We start from the raw sequence: 20,666 nt of genomic DNA on the forward strand, positions 1-20,666 counted from the left end.
CCACTTACTAGGTTATATTCAAAAGAACTTAGAGCAGACTCTTAAGTAGATAATCGTACAATCATGTTCATAGTTCATAATACCCAGGTGGCAGAAGCAACTGAAATGCCCATATATAAGTGAATGGATAAAGAAAATGTAGTATATATATATATATATATATATATATATATATATATATATATATATATATATATATATACACACAATGTAATATTAGTCTGCCTTAAATTCTAAATCCTATCACATAGTATGATGTGGATAAAACTGAGGGAAGACATTATATTTAGTGAAATAAGCCAGTCACAAAACGAAGACATTTTTTATACAAAGTATCTAAATTTATCATGTTTATATAAACAGAAAATAAAACGGTGTATTAGGGGCAGCAAGGTGGAGGAATGTTTTTTAATATGTGCAATTGTGTATCTTTAGCATTGCTATCCAACCCTCACACATTCTGTTGTGTCAAATATTAATGTTTTCTTCTAGCTTGTTATGTCATATCTCCTATAATAAATTGTATGTTCACAGTTGGAAAAAAAGGAGGAATGATTAATTGTTAATAGATGCAGTTTCAGTTTTGCAAGATGAAAGAGTTCTAGACATGCTGCACGACAATGAATGTATTTAACAGTAGTGAACTGTACATTTGAAATTAGGGATGGCAAAAATTAAGTTCTGTGGTTTTCTTGCTACAGTTATTAAACTGACAGATATTGTGGTCCACAGCCTTCTTGGATTTTTAAGAAGCCTTGTATTTCTGACAATATATACATATTTTTATAATCTCTATTTCAAACAACTTTTTAAAGCATTTACCTGTCAAAGTGGCTAAGGTGTCTCTACAGCTTACATCTGTATGATATGGAAATACACCCCTCTATATATTCTTGATAATGCTAGTTGAAAGCAGTGATTGTGATTTGCCTACAGTGTGCATCGTCCTGGTTTTATCCCGAACACTAATTAACAGTAGTTGAAAAATATTGAGCAACAGCTTTTCCTCTTCAAAGTGTGTATAATACAGAAGAGTAAAATTGACTTCTACAATATTCCAGAAATAAATTGTGTGACAGTATAAAAAGATTTGGTTAATAAAGTGCTTACAAAAGCATTATGAATAGGCAAAAGTATAAATGAATTTTTAAAAATCTGAATCTGAAATCATGATGTTATCAACTCTTTTGTTGAAGTAAGTATAAAAATGACTGAAGTCATGAGGGACTGGGAGTTTCATTATTTTAATTGTGTGCTACATAGCACGTTGACAAGATAAAGGAAGAATTCCATTGGGATGTATGAAGTTTTTCTGTAATCATAACATATGTAGGAGTTAGCTGAAATTGTATTTGATCCCTGTCTTAATCATTTTTTACAGAACTCTTGGGGCCTTTGGACAGAGGGGATATGCTAAGTGATGCTTTTGTTGGACTGTCTTTAGTTCCTCAAGGGGAAGAATCACTTCCAGATGATCTTCCTTCCTTTGGATCTGTCCACAGACATATTATTCAGCAAAAAACACTGAATGGTTCTTCTAACAGGTAAGCTATGTTGAATTGAAAATTTATTCCATAAAAGGAAGTACTTCGTATTCAATACTTTAAATACCATGCTCAACTAAAAACTAATAGCTAAGCAAGAATATTTGAAAATGCCAAGGAAAAAATATGCATTTTTCTCCTGGCTAAGACTTTGCAGTAGTTAGGTAATGCCAGAGCAGGCTTAATGCAAGCAGAACTGAACATAAAAAGAGTACTGTTAAAATGAATGTTCTTCTAGAAATTACTGTAATATTTGTTATAGTCTAGTTATATTTTCCTGTTAAATTCTAGGACTGTTAGACTACCTTAAATGAATATTAATTTTTAGGATATATAACTTAAATATGTTTCCTATTCGTTTTGAAATCTGATAAAAGAAAATTTAAAGATCCGTCTTGCCACATGGGGTTAAGAAAAAAATGGATATGAAATTAATACATGATTGTTATGTAGAGTGATAATTGCAGCACTATTTTCAGAAATAGTATTATTTGTTATGATCATTATAACATTAACTAAGATATAATAATGCTCAAACATAGTGTAATGTACAAGATAATAAGTCTGCTAGGGTTTGTGAGCCACGTGAACATTTTAGTGACTACTCAATCCTGCTGTTCTAGTATGAAAGTAGTCATAGACAAGAATGGGCAAGTGAGTTAGAATAGTTATGTTACAACAAAACTTATGAAAACAGTGGTTCAAACTTGACAGATTATATTTTATAGATGATCCTAATCATATGTACTAATTGTGGAAAGGCTGGATTTGAAATTCATGTGTATCTATTATACACATATTTTTATAATGTTCTTGAGAAAAAATGCTTCAAATCACATAAATTAACAGTAAAGAGGATCAGCATTTCCAAGTATGAGTGTTTATTTAGATCCTCTCTCCAGGAAACTATTATAAAACTATACAAACCCTCTCCTTTCTGGGCCCTGGAAAGCAAAGGCAAGCAACAAATAGAGAAGCATTTATTGGTTAGAAAAACTGCTCAATTTCTAGAAATAAACTAGAGTCTATGAAAATCCTGCTGAAGGCAGTTCTTATCTTCCTCCCAAGCTTAAGCTAGTTCTTCTACCAGTTAAGATTGGTTGTGAAAGCCAACAGCTGACTGAATGTGGGGCTGAGTGTGGAAAAAACCTTGCTTGCCATTATTGTCAATAAAAGCATCAAACTCACTGCCAGTGAAATTAGTGACAGAGTTAATAGGAAATGACCAAGGAGAGCAACAATTCTGATCTCCTGATTGAGCAAGTGGCTGAATGACAGCTAGTCAAAAATTTAACAGACAGAAAGAAGAGAGTCAGAAGGGCTAATTAAGCCCTCCACAATTTCCTGATGAAGCTATATGACCTCGCATTTTTGGTGTTTTTTTTCCTAGATGGACTCAACTTTTCAATTTGGAGGGGGGTTTTCCATCCTATTTTTAATTATTTTGAATTTGGGACATTTTCTTCAAGTCATGCTCAGGTGCATAGTTGCCAAGCAGCTCATTTCTTCTTAATCATTTTTTTCTTTTTGTAATACTAGAGATAGAACTTGGGGCCTCATGCCTATTAGTCAAGTACTGTACCATTTGAGCCATGCCCCAGTCCCTCATTCCTCCCTTTAGTTATGTTCTGTATTATTTATAGAAATACTGGGAGTTAGAAACATAGGCAACCAATATTATCCTTAGCCATTTTTGCATTTTACTTCTTTAAAAACAATTTTAGTGAGGTGTATCTTGTATGAACTATAAAATTCCTCTATAAGGGTACTTGATAAGCTTAGAAAGTTATATGAAAATCACCTCAGTTCAGTTTTGTGACATTTCCACACAAATATTTCCATGTGCCTAATTTTATTCTCTACTCCAACCTAAGACAATCACTCTGTTTGCTGTTTCTAGAAAAATTTTATATACATTTCCATTTGAAGGCTATTATGAATAATTCTACCATAAGCCTTCATGTCTGAGTCTTTTGCAGAGATATTCTCACAAAATAAAGGGCAGGGAAACGCTCAGCATATCATACAGTGATTGAACACAGTTGGTAATAACACTAGATTGATTGACATACTCTCACAGCAACTGAGTTGTATAATACCTGTATAGGAATTTATAATTTTTTAAAATTTGGCAGCACTAAGGCTGAGCTATGCCTCCAGCCCTGCTTTCTACTGGTTATTTTCAGGAGAGGGTCTTGCTTCCCATCATAGCTAAAATCACTTCACTGGTCCAGCTTCCCAGCATGAAAATGGAGTCTTGTGATCATTTTCTGCCCAGGATCTACAATTCTCCAGTTCTCAACTTCCCAAGGAGCTTGGGATTACAGGTACACACAATAGAAGGGATCTCATGAACTTTTGTGTCTTGGCTGGCCTTGAACTACCACCCTCCTATTCTCAGCCTCAAAGTAGTTAGATTAGCAATGTGAGCTACTGGCACCTGGCTTTTTTCTTTTGATTAAAAAAAAAAATCTGTTGTTTTTTGAACTATACTTGGCCACAACTGAATGTAATAAATCCACAAATAAGATAGACTTACAGTAGTCAGCTGTTACTGTAGCATAGACAGATATGAATGGGCATGGATGTGTCCAATAAAATTCCATTTTACACAAACAGGCGACAAACCACTTAACCATGGAGGAATTTTAAATCATGAAACTACTTTTTTGGTTGCTTTGTAAGTTAAATAATGTCCTAGGTAAACACTTATTACCACAAATGGCTAGTACTAGACTTAGAAATCTGCAGCATGCAAATTTTATACAAAATGATCTGTGCAACAAAGCATCTAATTCAGATAGTTCTATAAATCCTACCAAACCTTCAAAGATCAGATATTTCTAATGTTCTGGAAAATATTCCAAATCATTCAAAAACAAGGAAGGACTTCTCACAGTACAGAAATATCCCAATATCATTCATAAATACTCATGAAAATAAGTTTGTAAATTTTTCCTTTGTCAGCAAGAGTCATTATTACTATCTGCATACAACTTAAGGTATATTTCTATCATGTAAATTGTACTCTTCATCCTTATATTGTTAAAAATGTATTATTATAGGGGCTGCGAAGGTGGCTCATTGGTAGAGTGCTTGCTTTGCAAGCATGAGGCCCTGGGTTTGATTCCTCAGCACCACATAAGCAGAAAAAGCCAGAAGTGGTACTGTGGCTCAAGTGGTAGAGTGCTAGCTTTGAACTGAAGAGCTGAGGGACAGCGAACAGGCCCAGAATTCAGGCCCCATGACCAGATTCAAAAAAAAAAAAGTTTTATTATATATTACAAACACAGAGCTCATTTAAGAATTTTTTGCTAAAGACTGTCAAGACTATACATATGAGCTGTAATGAATGAAAATACATCTGAAGTATAAAAAAATTTGCTGTCCCTGAGCTCCTCAGCTCAAGGCTAGTAAGTGCTCTACCACTTGAGCCACAGTGCCACTTCCGGCTTTTTCTACATATGTTTTCTGAGGAATTGAACCCAGGGCCTCATGCATGCAAGGCAAGCACTCTACCACTGAGCCACCTTCCCAGCCCATAAAAATTTGCATTATTTCTATGGATGTGGAAAATACCTTTGATTAAATTCAACTTCTGTCCCTGATGAATGCACTCAAGAAAAAAGAAACTGGAGAATACTACTAAACATATATATATATATATACACACACACACACACACACACACACACACACACACACACACACACACACACACACACACACACACACACACACACACACACACACACACACACACACACACACACACACACACACACACACACACACACAACTTAATCCTAATGCTGATGTTTTTCTAAATGGAGCATTTCCATGTTGGCAGCCATTGTTTCAGCTACTTTTCATCATTATTCTAGAGGTGGTAACTGACTGCACAAATCATCTAATAAGGGCTGGCAAACTCACCTACATGCCAAATTTAAGCAGCTTGCTGCCTGTTTTGAACATAAAATTTTATTGAAACATAGCCATACCTATTGGTTTAATGAGTATGGTTTAGTAATAGAGACAAAGACTAAAATAAATTGCTGTCAGGCCCTTACATAAGGGTTTGCTGCTTCCTTGGAGCAAAGATACAAGAATTGGTGAGAGCTGGGCACTCGTGGCTCACACCTGTAATCCAAGCTACTTAGGAGGCTGAGATCTGAGGATCTCGGTTCAAAGCCAGCCCGGGCAGGAAAGTCTGTGAGACTCTTATCTCCAATAAACCACTCAGAAAACTGGAAGGGTGCTGTGGCTCAAGAGGTAGAGCATGTGCCTTGAGCTGAAGAGCTCAGGGACAGCACCCAAGCCCACAGTTCAAGTCCACGACCAACAAAAAAAAAAAAGAAGAAAGAAAGAAAAAAGAATTGGTAAGGAAATAAAAGCAGTAAAACAATCTGCTTCAAAAGTCATGGATTCATTGTTAAAACTAAATCAAATACTTTAAACCTGAAAGAATTTTAAATTGACACAAGTAAACCAAATGTCTTCATATATGCAAACAAATGTATTACAGAGCCAACTGTTAGAGAAAGCCTCATTTACAATGTCAATGAAGAAATTGACATACGATTAAGTGTAACAAATGTGCAAAGTCTACATATAGAAAACTTTAAAAACACCCTGAAAAAATATAAATTAGGCTTAACAAATAGAAAGACTTGGGATAGAATCACTTCCTGTTATTAAGACATCAGTTTTTCCTATTTTATTTTAAAAATTTAATGTGATCCCAACAAAAATACCAACAAACTTTTATGTACTTAGACAAGTTAATATTAAAGTTTTTATTTTAAAAAAATACCAAGGGAAACACAAAAAAGAGAAACCACTAGCTAGATCTTGATCTACTAGAGATTTTTTTAAAAGCACATCATAAAACCTTTAAAACTTATGTCTCATTTGTCATTTTATTCACTGTGTGACTACTAGATTAATACCTACTTCCTCATAGAGCTGTAATGTTCATTAAGGCAGGCACGTGACCACCATCATAATGTCTCCAAGCCATACCACAGTGTCTGATAATGGCTGTCACATATTAGGTAGGGAATATATTTATGCCACTTGCTCTCTTGGAAGTTTGAGAGCATTGTGAAAGGAATGCTATGAATATGAATAAGAAACAAACTCAAATATGCGCAAGCTGGGTGCTGGTGGCTCACGCCTATCATCCTAACTACTCAGGAGGCTGAGATCTGAGGATCACAGTTCACAGCCAGCCTGGGCAGGAAAGTCCAGGAGACTCTTATCTCCAATTAACCACTCAGAAAACCAGAAGTGGTGCTGTGGCTTAAGTGGTAGAGCACTAGCCTTGAGCTGAAGAGATGAGGGAAAGTGCCCAGGCCCAGAGTTCAAGTCCCACAACTGACAAAAAAAAGTGTATAATAATGGTAAATTTTAGAAGAAAAAAATAATATCTGAACAAAGAAACCTGCACTGGGAAGGTTATATTTGAGTTAAAACCCAAATGGCTATTTAATGATGTGAGGTGACAAGAACTCCAAGGAAAGAAACTATACATGTTAAAGGTGGAGATAAGTTTGAGAGGTTCAAGTAGCATCCAGTGTAGCTACACTGTGCAGTAAGTGTGGTGGAAGAGCAAGTAAGTTACTTAGGACCTTAGTAGACCATTCAATTGGTCTTCATTTTAATTTCAGCAAGAAGTTACTGTAGAATATTAGAGTATGTGCTAGGCAGAAAGGCCTCCTATATATTTATCTCTATGAATATATTAAAATTATATTGCAAAGAAAAGTTAAGGTAGCAGATAGAATTAAGGTTGCTAATCATATGACTCTGAAACAGGGATATCAACTTGATTATCTAGATATGAGTAGTGTAATCCTTAAATGTGGAAGAAAGAAGAGTCAGTGTCCACAATGAGTCAATGTGAGAAGAACTCAACTCATGGTTGTTGGTTTTAAAAATAAAGGAAACATGAACCAAAGAATGCAAGTTTTGTCTAAAAGACTGAAAATAGTTAAAGTAAGTATTAGATGTACAAAAGAATGGCATCTCCCAAATTAAAGCACTTATTTGCAGTTCAGAACAGTTTTTTTAGTTGCTATTATATAAATTGACAAGGTTATATATATTCATAGGAAAATTTTGTATTTTTGTCAGTAGTACTATTATTTAAATGGTTTTCATTCTTTGGATCTGGCTGCCTGAGATGCTATTCTTTATATGACATTATCAGTATTGAAATGGTCCTTCATGTTTTTGATGTGACAACTAAAAAGTGGTACACAACTCAAGCATAGTTTAGAAGAAAAATTCACAGTGTGAGAAGGGCAGTATATAAGTAAAATAATTGTACCAAATCTGAAGTAATATTAACTACCATTAGAAATGGTCCTGTCCTATACTAGTTATATTTCAAATAATGCATTTCTGTAGTTGTCTCAACTTTCTCATTTGTGTTAGATTATCTGTCGAAGTCTAAAGTTCCTTGCTATATTTTCAGCAAACTTATCTACCCTGATATTTACTGTCATAAATTCACTGCAATACCGATTAGTTTTCTGTTGTTGGTTTTTTTGTTTGTTTGTTTGTTGTTGTTGTTTGGTCATGGAGCTTGAACTCTGGGCCTGGGCACTGTCCCCTCAGCTCTTCAGCTCAAGGCAAGCACTCTACCACTTGAGCCCCAACACCACTTCTAGTTTTCTGGTGGTTTATTGGAGATAAGAGTTTCACGGACTTTCCTGCCCAGTCTGGCTTTGAACCGCGATCCTCAGAGCTCAGCCTCCTGAGTAGCTAGGAATACAGGTGTGAGCCACCAGTTCCCAGCCTGATTAGTTTCTTGCTATTTATTATAAATCTGAATTTATACCTAACAGACTCCAAATTAAATACTATTCTGTAACAAGTTGTTAAATTTTGAGTTGATTCTATGGATTCATGTCTTAGCAATTTTTCTTTAAGTTGGGACAGGCAAAAGATACTCATTAATTCAGAATTTAATATAGCTGATGAAAAATTTCAGTGTTTACAAAACAAAGAAATTGTCAACAGAATGCCTGGCAATAGACTAACCAGAAAAAAAAATTACAGCCTATAATTCATGAAGATTGGCTGAAAACAAACTGGTCCTGCCAACAGAAAATCTGACAATTACTCTGTTGTCTAATTTGGCTCAGCCTAAGTTGACCTTGTTTATTCATCTCAGTCTTTTAATTCTTGTTAACTTGGCATGAAATGAGAACATATGGCATATGTGTACGAAGTCCATTTCTGCATCTTAAACCAAAATAAGTGTAACATACAGGGCATTTCCAGTGTATTGAGCTCTTGTAGTAGCTTAGACATACCTGGTTGCATTCATCTTAAGCACATAGGTTTGCATATAAAAAGGGGAAACTCCCTAGAGACATATATTTTTCAAATCTTGGTATATGACTAAATCTGGCCAATTTTAAGCATGTTTCCAAAGAAGCTAGACAATGTAAAGCTCTTTTCAAATATAAAAATAAAAGTCTGTATTGGAAATTTATCAACCAAAAGATATAGGCTTTCATCACACCTAAGGCGGTTTAAGAATGCTAATCGAGAAAATGTTAGAAATTGGAAATGAAGAGCAAAAAAGATTATTTCCACTTTTTTTCCAGCCTCATTTAGTCTATTTCTTAATTTCTAATCCACTGGAGTTTACTGAAGGGAAGATACTTCATCGTTTTAATATGACAAGGAGCACTGTAAGGAAATGAGTTTCTTCACAGATCCCCAGCTCTTTCATGGAACTGCAGTTGTTTTGGTACTAAAACTAGACAAACAAGAATGTAGAAAGTCAGAGCCCAAAGTTTATTCATTTTTAAAGAATAGTGTTTTGAATTAGATTGTATCATTTTCTATTTTTAATTCAAATGAAAAACAAGGAAATGTAATTGCATATGTAAAGTTTTATTTATATACTTTAAAACACTTAAACCTTTATCAGTGAACTCTATATGACATGTCCTCCACAAGGCTCAGAGCATTCTGTCATCTCTGCCAAATGAAGGGCTAGTTCATCATTAATACACATATTGTCAGTTATTTAAATACCCAACATACCAATACAAATATTTGGAAACAAATGAAAATTTCATTGGTCAAATAAGGAAATGTTCTGTTTCAAAAATAAAATATATTTTCATTGTAGATGAGATAAAAGTACCTATTTGCCTCTTCTGATCATCACTGTTTTCTTCTCTCTGCAATATTCTTTGAATCTAGGTTCTCATAATTTTCTGCATTAAGAGTGAAGAAAGCTGGGCACTGGTGGCTCACACCTATAATCCTAGCTACTCAGGAGGCTGAGATCTTGAAGATTGCAGTTTGAGGCCTAGACTCCATTTCCAAATAACCAGCAAAAAGCAGAGCTAGAAGGGTGGCAGTAGGTCCAGGAAGTGTGTCCTACAGGTGTGACGCCCTAAGTTCAAGCCCAGTACTGGGAGGACAAGGAGAAAAAGATTAAGAAACTAAGGCTTCAGGGAAGGAATGGTGAAAAGCAGAAAACAAACTAAAAAACAGTGTCAGTAATATACATACACAAAAATTGTAACTGTATAAGAAACAGGTAGTTTGGTCTTTGCTATTTCATGCACAACTAAAAATAGAACTGAAAAACAGACTGAAATATCTTCTATATATACTTCAGGTCCCCAGAAAAATCTCCTCACTAGGCTAAAAACATGCTGTAAGCATCATATAATAGTTTTTCCTTTTACAGACATTATCCATTTACTATGGTTCAAGGTAGACGAAGTTGTTTTTATTCCTCTTACTAGAGGTAAATTGCATATCTGCAACATAGTATCCACACTTCTCCTACTTATGAATTGTTTTTCTTTTGCTATATATGTTTCTATAAACTAATACGGGGAACTTGTTGCTTTGTGTCAAACAATACCAACGATGTGCTGTGGGTTTCCTATTACATCACAATATTAGGTGCATATGTTTTAGTGAGGCTAACGATGATCACTATAAGGTTTCCCATCATCCTTTTTGAAGCCTCCTGTTTTGGATTTTATTGATGGATTTTACCTAAATTATTAATAGCATTGTAAGATAGCACTTTTCTAATTCCATCATTCCTTTCATATTTATGAGCTAGAATTACTGCATCTGTAAGGCTTGCTGAGCGTAAACTGCCACGTGATTCAGGCAGAAAGGAAAACAAACTGCAGGCCCGCCCTCAGGGAGCAGCCCTGGCTGGGTGGGTGGCAAGCAGGGCAGGAGGAGGTGTGACAGGGGCGCCCCGGGATAACCTCAGAGAAAGGGGCGGTGACTGCCTCCAGGCGTGCCCACCACTTGGGTAACGCAGGTGCTGCGTGTAGACTTCCTGCGTGGAAAACAAAATGGGGGCGGAGGGCTAGTGTACACTGGCACGGAGACAAGCTGAGCTCTTTCCAGCAGACATAACGTCCCCTTCTTTTGATAATTATAGAGGGAAGTTGATTCTCTCTGGCTAGGGGTAAAAGGTGGAGATGTACTGCTGCTTGTGCCTTCTCCGGGACTGGACAACAACCCTGCCTCTACCCCTAATGTCCATGCCCCTTGCAAGCAGCAAGTAGCCAAAGAGGATCCTCGCCCGCCCGCTTATAACTGCCAAAAGCCTGGAGTGTCAAAAAGCCCCTCCCCCTTGCTCTTCACCTGCCTGCAATCACCGACTGTGAGTCAGCGAAGGACCCCAGGTTCTGAGGTCACTTCCTCATCTGCTGAGGAATAGCACTGGTCACGTCTCCCTTGAACAGTGAGGGGTTCCCCAGGCTCCGAGATTACTTCCGTATCTGCTGTGCCCGCCTCCCATCTTTCCCGATATAGTCAGGCTCACGTCCCCTCCTCTTTTTCAGTGGCCTCCAACTCCTCTGGTCTGCAGTTTACCCTCCCCATAATAAACTCTTTTCTGCCTGAACCATGCAGTGGTTTCCTTTCCAGCAAACCTTACAGTATACAGAAAAAAAAATGCTTATTGACTATCAAATTTGGTTAGAAGGTAAATGCTTGCTAATTTCCCTAGATTTATCAGTTCTCAGAGTAATAACCTGTCAGCTCTTCATTGACACTTTATTCAAGGAAATAGGTAGCAGGAAGGACCCTATGGATGTCTAAAGCATATTTGAAGTGTTTCAATCCATTGTGGTCAAATTTTTCTAGTGGTCAAATTTTGTAATTCAATATAAACTTTTTAAAAATAATTTTTCAAGTCATTTTAACAGCATTTATCAAAAGTGAAAAAAAAATGGTGATTCACACTCATAATCCTAGCTACTCAGGAGGCTGAGCTCTGAGAATTGCAGTCCAGTGGCAGCCCAGGTAGGAAAATCTGTGTCTTTCTCCAATCAATGCCAGAAGTGGAGCTCTGGCTCAAGTTGTAGAGTGCTAGCCTTGAGCAAAAAAAGGTCAGGGACTGTGTCAGGCCCTGAATTCAAGGCCCAGGACTGGCAAAAAAGCTAGGGGAGTGGGGGCAGGTGGGGGGCAGGGTGAGAACATGGTAACTCTAAGCTTGATTTTTGTAATATATGTAGAAATGTCATAAAAATGAACACTTCCTATTGAAGCTCATTAATTTTTAATACCCAGCTCAGAGAATCATTTTTCCATAATTATTTCTCTTAAAAACTTCATATATAATTTGGAAGACGGTATCCATAAAAGAAACACTCATTATCTGACTTTTGAAATGTAATCCCTCTGTACAGCACCTTAATAACAATAACAGTGTATTTTAAAAAACTGCATATATAGAATATTTGTATGTTAAAGCTGAATTTTAGTCCTCTTCAATACTATGAACAATTTACAGAGAAAATGAAGTTAGGAATAAAACCTTTGTCCCTCTAACTCTGAATGAGAAGAAGCAGGGTGACAACATGGAAACTATACTCTGAAGAAACAGAATATGGAGTATTAGAAAACATGACAGGATAGCTAAACTGCACAGAGAAACAAAGATGGGAGAGAAAAGCAGAGAAAAGAGTCCATAGCTCTAATCCTGCCTCCCAAGAGCTGAGGGAGTTGAAGAAACAAAGACAAGCCCGCTAACCCTCAACAAACTGGAAATTTTAGCTTTGGTATAAGCCCACACCTCCTGCAAGCCTAACCATAAAAGAAAATATAGGCCATTTGCCTTGATGCACATACATGCAAAATTCTCGATAAAATTCTTGCAAACAAAATTCAACAGTACATTAGAGGATCAAACGGATGTCAATCCAAGGATTCAAGAGTTACTCAGCATATGCAAATCAGTAAACATAATACAGAAAATAGAATGAAGGACAAGAGTCACATGATCATCTCAATATACACAGTAAAGCCTTTGACAACAAACATCTATCATGATAAAAGTTTTGAAGAAACTTAGTAATACAAGGAATATACCTCAACATAACAAAAGCTATCTGCAGCAAACCTATAGCTAATATCATATTAAATAGGAAAAAACTAAAAGCATTTCCTTTAAAGTTAGGAATGAGACATAAGTGTCTCTCTCCACTCTTATTCACTATACTGCTTGAATTCTTAGCCAGAGCACTAAGGCAAGAAAAATAGTCAAGCTTATCTATTTGTAGAAGATAGGATACTAACATACAGTTCTCAAGAATAAATGCATCTTTAATCATAATGGAAACTCAAAGCAACATGGATGGAATTCCATCTCATCCCAGTCAGAATGGCTATTTTTGTTTTTAAGTGCTGTTGAGGACACAGGGAAGGGAACTCTTACGCACTGTTGGCGGGAGTGTAATTTAGTATAGCTAATGTAAATCAGTATGGAGGTTCCTCTAAAACAAAAAATAGAATTATCCTATGATTCCAGTCTGCCACCCTTGGGATATATCTGAAGGATTACAAGTCAGCATATAGTAGAATATCTGTACACCTATGTTAATAACACCTCTAGTCTCAATAGTGTAACTATGGAATCAGCATAAGTGTCCAAGTGATAAATAAAGCATGAATGAATAAATGTATATACATAGATGATTTCACAGGAACACAAAAGAAGAGGTTGATTATGATAAAAATTTATTATATCTGTAAAAAAAAATCACTAGCAAAGGATGTATGTAACTCAATGATATCCTGCTTGCCTAGCCTGCATATGCAATCTTAAGCACTGCAAAATTAATTTTAAAAATTCAAATATAAGATAGTTGAAAATTTCAGGAGACATTTTAGATAGTTCTGTTAGAAAATTGGAAATTTAAAAATATTTAATACTTTGCTTATACATTTAATGTTACATCTATAACTTATATCTAACCTTAAACTTCTCTTAATCCTTTTTCATATTAAAATATTCCTACCCTACAGACAGGTAATTGACAGAAGAAATGAACAAGAAAAAGACATCTGTGCTGAATCTTTGAAGACCTGTAATACAGAAGGTAATGGAATTCAAGGTACCCAGAATATTCAAAGTATAACATTAAAAATTGTATAAGAACCGTTGGTAAATAAATAAAAATAAGAGCAGTCAGTATAGGACTACTTTTGTTTGATATAATATAAAATTCAAACTCATGATTATAAATGAGTCTAGATTTTAACTTTTTTTTTTTTTTTTTTTTGGTCATGGGACCTGAACTCTAGGTCTGGGCACTGTCCCTCAGCTTGTCAGCTTAAGGCTAGTGCTCTACCACTTGAGCCATAGTGCCACTTCCGGCTTTTTCTGCATATGTGGTGCTGAGGAATTGAGCCCAAGGCCTCATGCATGCTAGGCAAGCACTCTACCACTGAGCCACCTTCCCAGCCCCGAGGCTAGATTTTAATGAACATATAAAGGAATATGCATTTGGAGAGTTTGTTAAATTATTGATTCTGATTCAGTAGGAACAGAGTGGTACCTATGATTTTGTGTTTCTAAACAACTCTCAGCCTGTAAATAAATAGGCTTTGGGAATCACTGAGAAAAATGGCAATTTTTTGCCCAACTTAGCAGTAAAGAAAGTAATATACATAGAAAATACTATAACAAGGAAACCATGTAATATACTCCTCAAAATTGGTACCAACAAAAAGAAAAGCATGACAAGCTAATGATAATCACTCCAAGCCTAGATCTAGCTGGCCTAATAAAGATCAGTACATTCTCAACATTCAGAATAAAATAGAGGAGCACTTTAGGAGATAAAAAAGACAATTATGTTGATGACTGTCTGTGAAAGAAAAGTATTTCGTGCTTTGGCGTTTTCATTAAGTCTTCTCTCTTTCCCCTAAAGATGAGTCCAGCTTGATCTACTCATTCTCTCCCCTTTTCTTTTTTCTAAAGCCAACTCTGGTCAACTGTTACCTTAGTCCATTTTTCTTTTGCATTAATAAAATGTGTAAAACTAGGTAACTTGTAAAGGAAAGAAGTTGATTTCTGGAAGATAGAAGTCCCATACCTGGCAGCTTCATCTGGGAAATGCCTCCTGCTCTAACAGCCTCATTCTGTAACAGCCTGCTCTCATAGGAACCATCCAGTCCCATGAAGATTGTATGATTCCTTGGCTTATATCCCACCACTTCTCAACACTGTTATGAGGGGAGCAGAATCTCAGTGTGAGTGTCAGAAGGTTCAGACCATAGCAACTGTTATAAAGACTGAAATTCAGATTTTGGAAGAGAACAGAGTTGGGTATGATTATGCACACTTGGGACCTCAAAATGTAGGAATATTGTTGAGGTCCAGAGTAGGTTGGGCTCCCTAAAGAGACCTGTCCCAAAATACTAAACAAACAGAAAATGGGGAAAGGGAAGCTGGAATGAGTGGGAGAGAAGGATTAAGAAGGGGAAGGAGGTGAGATGATGTGGAATTGGAGCATATAATTAAGAAGGCTTGTAAATCTCAAGATTTGCATTTGGCAAGCTAGAAACTCAGGAAAGCCAATTGTGTAGTTAGCTGATACTGTAGTGAAGGCCGGCCACCGTCTGTAGCTGCTGGAGGAGCAATGCTTCAGATGAAAATACAAAGCAAGAGCACCCAATATCCCAGCTTGAAGGAAGGAGGAGCTCCTCTTTCAGGGGAGGTCAGCTGGACATGAAATGGTAGATAGGTAGGACAGACTAGAATCTGCTGGCACCTTGTCTCTCCTCTCACCTTCAAAACCTTCAAAGAGTAATAATTGGTGTTTTACTTTATTCTTCCAGATAGTACACAGATTTCCCTTTGGCCATCTCTAACAGAAAAGGGTATTGTGGGAAACATGATTCTGGCTTAGCCAAGTTTATTGGCAGAGTACAAAATCATCATAAAGGTGATACTTTCTAACACAAAATGAGAATAGGCAGGAAATACAGAAATAAGGCATAATGAGGAAGCTATACAAACTAAGTTAATAGTGCATACAGAAAAGCAAAAAGAAACACGCTAAGAATTACACTGCAAGTCAAAGAATGAAAGGATAGATGGCAAGTTAGCTCAAAAGAGAGGAGAAAAACTACAATAAAAGACAAAAACATATTATTAATTCTCCCATCTGAGAGTCAGAAACCATATATGACTCAAACTAGATTTGGAGAAGTACCAGGGGTTTTTTGTTCCATTTTAAAAATTTCTAATCTAATATGGATCAGCACTTTTGTAAAGTACAGTAAAAATAAAAATGAAATGTCCAAAATTTTTATTATAATAAACATACATAAAAGTATCCTATGCAACTGCCATCAAAGTTCCTAATTGCTTTTCTTGGTGTCAGAGATTATCAAATGTAGAGAACAGATAATTTACAGCATATCAGTAATCAGTATTCATGCTGTATATTCATACCACTGACCTAATAGTAATTAGCTCTTACTGAATTATGGCAATAGGCTCAAGTAATAGGTTTAAGAAAAAGTAACCCAAGTCCAAAAGACCTAATGGATATGCAACATAGAGAAATACAGGAACTAATGATCACAAATAATTTAGCACAGTAAGTTACAGATATTTTAAAAATACTTTTGATTGTGTTCTGAACTCTAAAACAAGATAGTGAATACCTTTCTACATTTTTAGGGGCAAATCTTAAAAGAATGTTAATATTAAAGCAATGTCATAAAGATATTAGGCATTTACAACGTGTAAGGGCTTATATACCATGCTAAAGTTAGCTTTTCTCCATTTAAGGAATAATTATTTGTTTATGTAGAAATGAAAATGTTCAATGACAAGAAAGGAATGAGTCTCTGAATTTTAAATAGGTGATGAAAATCAAAAATAATATTCAGTGACATATAGAAATTGTTTAAAATTCAATTTCAATACCCATGAATAAAGTTTTATTGGTGCCAGGCTCAATTCTTTACATACTACTTAACCATTTTCATGCTACAGTGACAGAAGCAAATAGGACTTTACACTGACATGTGTCACTGCAACCTCGGGGACATTGTCATTAATCTATAGCTTTTCTAGTGCCATTATATTGCTTCAGTACAACATTTTATCTAATTTTTTAATGAGTGAATGTTCATCATAAAAAACAGAACAATCAACAAGAAAAGAAGCTTGAACTTTGAGTACCACACTTTTAGGGGACAATGAATTGGCTTGTTTGGTTACTCAATTAGATGGCAAAGCATTGCATTAATTGTGCAATGACACATGACTGTGCTTAAAAGAAGTCAGTGTGCATCAGTGTTAAGAGAATTAATTGTAATATCCCCAGCCATAGACAACAAATTTAGTTTTGTTTTGTTTTGTTTTGCTTTGCTGGTACAAAGGTTCGAACTCAGGGCCTCACAATTGCTCAGCTTGATCACTTGGCTGTAACTCTACCACTCTCCAACATAATGAGAAATTTTTATGTGAAGTGCTTTATAATAAGCTGTTTTCATAAAAATTAAAAATGATCCTACACGAAAGTTATCTGAGTGGCTCCTTTGCAAGCCAAGCAAAGAACAAGCAGTGTAAAATGATGGTGAACTGCATCTATCACATTGGATGCAAGCTGCTGAAGAAATGTGTCCAGAGAAAATAAACATAAGACCAATGGACATTTAGTGGAAGTAATTGGTCAAAAGCTGAGGTCATTAAAAATGACATCAATAATTGATTAGAAGAACACAGCAAGAAAACAAGTAAACACACAGAAATCAAAGTAAATAATTTCAAGTGGTTTTTATCCCTGGCCAACAAATATGACCAACAAAAACAACTCCGTTTTTCATTTTACCTGATTCTTTTGTGTGTGTCAGTCATGGGGCTTGAACTCTAGGCCTAGGCACTGTCCCTGAGTTCTTTAGCTCAGCGAGCACTCTACCACTTAAGCCACAGCACCACTTCCTGTTTTTCATTTTGAAGAGTCAGTGAGAACATTCAAGTAGCTGAAAAATTAAAGAATGGATTTTAAGAAAAAAATCTGTGTAGAATAACCCAAGCACAGATTTTTTTAATGAGAAAATACCAATTAAGTATAACCTACCATAGAATATGCTAAATTTCACAACTATGAGAGAAGAAAAATCGTTAGGCAAATTTATGAAGCTTATATGAAATCCCATATGATTCAATGCTTTGGCTATTGACTGGATTAAACTATTCATCATCAGGTACCTTGCAGAAAACATTTTACTGTATCATGTGTGATTGAACTGATAGTGTCCACAGTGAACTTTATTAGCTCTGTTGGGTTAGCCATTGCAAGTTTTGTGAATTTTTGTCAGAAATAGAAGCTGGATACTTTGAACAGAAGTTCAAAACCTTAGTAGTGGAAAAAATTTCATTATAATTTTTTTTAGCTCAGTGCTGAGATTGAAATTTTCATGAACAAGAAGAAGCCATTATAAAACTAAATGGCTTTGGAAATTAGCTTTTGCTGCAAATTTGATGTTTTTAATGACTTCAACCTAAAATTACAAGAATAAATAGTGCTTATATATATGAAAATTTACTGAAGTAAAGCCATTTCAATGTTAGTTGAGGTTATTTGAATCATAAGTGATGTCAAAGTGTACTGAAAGAGTTAAAACAACAAACCAAATATATATTTCACAAGAAATTTGAAGAAGATATATTTTCTATGGTCAAACTTTGGTTCTAGCTATGTCTTGGGGAACAACAACAAAAAAAAAAACCTTAGGGGCAGAATGATCACTTGAGTTCAAAAGTTTGAGGCCATCCCAAGCAATACATCAAAAACCTGTCTAGGAGAACAAAGAAACTTCCAAAAAAGGCTGAACAAATGCAGCAATGGTACTCACAAGACACTACATTGAAAATGAAACGTACAATTTGTGGGTAGAGATGGGAGGGAAAAACTGGGAGAGAGAGAAGGAAGGGGTGACATTGTCCAAAAAGAAATGTACTCATTATCTCACTTACGTAATTGTAACCCCTATGTACACCTTTACAATAAGAATTTTTAAAAGTTAAGGTTTTTTTAAATTAAAAAATAAAGAAACCATCCCAGTTTTAGCAGTTAAAACTCTCAAATCCTGGGAAGTCCCTGACTTGCTCAGTCCAGAAGACAAACTGATCTTAATTACAATGGCATTTTCTGCATGCTAGTGCAAAAGAATTCACATATTTCAAAATCCATGAACTGTGTAATTGAGAAGCTTTCACCAAACCTTGAATTAGAAGTGATTAATCTGTTATATAATGATATGCTATAATGCAAATATCAAGAGAAGAATCAAACAGAACTTTATAAAATTGGATAGGACATTTCCCCCATATGCATTAATTAAACTTCAATTAAAAAGTTAAAATAAAAGTTAAATAAGAGCCAGGCACCGGTGGCTCATGCCTGTAATCCTAGCTACTGAGGAGGCTGAGATCTAAGGATCATGGTTCAAAGCCAGCATGGTCAGAAAAGTCCATGAGACTCTTATCTCCAATGAACCACTAGAAAACCAGAAGTGGTGCTGTGGCTCAAGTGGTAGAACATTCACCTTGAGCTGAAGAGCTGAGGGCTAGCACTCAAGCCCAGAGTTCAAGTCCACGACCGAAAAATAAATAAAAAGTTAAATAAGCCAGGTATCCATTGGCTGATACCTATAATCCTAGCTAATCAGGAGACTGAGATCTGAGAACTGACTTTCAAAATTGGACTCCTATGTCCCATTTGCCAGTGAAAAAGCCAGAAGACTAGGAGTGGCTCAAGTAGGGGAGCACTAGCTATGAGTAAAAAAAAGCCACACAAGAGCTTGTGGCCATGTTCAAACCAGTACTGGCATAAAAAGTTAAGTTAACATAGACATATTTTTTTAATCAAAAATGCTCACTGCAGTACTAAACTGAGCAATTACACCTTTTCTTCAACAGCAGTCTTCTTAGAACTACATACCACCTTTGGTAACCAAGGGTCCAGTTGTTTGCTTGATAAAGCGTTTCCAAAGATGAAATATTTTATACTCTCCAGAGATCAACGTTAACTGATGAACATTTGCAATTAATTTAATGAGAAATAATAATTAATTTTGATCCTCAATTGCAGTTTAAATTAATTGCAGTTAAATTACAAGTTGCATTTAATTGCAATTATAATTTTCAATGGACAAATTTCAAAATAATAGATGTATAATTATTATTAGTTTAAATTTCATCAATACGATTTTGACAGTCTTTCTCTTGTTATTTAAAATAAGTACTTAGCACTGTATCTTCCACTTTACCTTTTGGCCACAAAGTCTAAAATATTTCCTATCTGGCCTCTTATCTAAATTAAGACACATATATGGAAGAAGTAAGTTGACAAGAAACTAAAGCATGCTGAAATAAGGATACAAGTTGAACCATTGTAACAGTGAGATGAACAAGATACTATGTTGAAAATGAACTAGCAAAATACAACTCATTGTTTTAAGAAATTTACCTGTGGGCTGGGAATGTGGCTTAGTGGCAGAATGCATGTCTAGCATGCATGAAGCCCTCGATTCGATTCCTCAGTACCCACATAAACAGAAAAAGCTGTAAATAGCACTGTTGCTCAAGTGGTAGAGGACTAACCTTGAGCAAAAGAAGCTCAGGGACAGTTCCTTTGCCCTGAGTTCAAGCCCCAGGACTGGGAAAGAAAGGAAGAAAGAAAGGAAGAAAGGAAGAAAGAAAAAGAAAGAAAGAAAGAAAGAAAGAAAGAAAGAAAGAAAGAAAGAAAGAAAGAAAGAAAGAAAGAAGAAAGAAAGAAAGAAAGAAAGAAAGAAAGAAAGAAAGAA

General features: G+C 35.7%; 1 protein-coding gene across 2 annotated transcripts in view; it reads left to right on the top strand.

Annotated features, from left to right (window-relative positions):
* The window catches only part of LOC138815257 (WD repeat-containing and planar cell polarity effector protein fritz homolog), a 261,096-nt gene that overhangs the window by 228,141 nt on the left and 12,289 nt on the right, over positions 1 to 20,666 (top strand). Inside the window, exons 15-16 of one of the 2 annotated variants that reach the window (XM_070004544.1) lie at positions 1,382 to 1,544; positions 13,860 to 13,948. In XM_070004544.1, coding sequence (XP_069860645.1) covers positions 1,382 to 1,544; positions 13,860 to 13,948 — 252 coding nt within the window. The remainder of the gene's footprint in view (positions 1 to 1,381; positions 1,545 to 13,859; positions 13,949 to 20,666) is intronic. The other variant, XM_070004543.1, reaches the window with a different exon arrangement.

The sequence above is a fragment of the Dipodomys merriami genome, unplaced genomic scaffold (genome assembly GCF_024711535.1).
Source record: "Dipodomys merriami isolate MVZ:Mamm:240054 unplaced genomic scaffold, mDipMer1.0.p SCAF_63, whole genome shotgun sequence".
NCBI lineage: Eukaryota > Metazoa > Chordata > Mammalia > Rodentia > Heteromyidae > Dipodomys > Dipodomys merriami.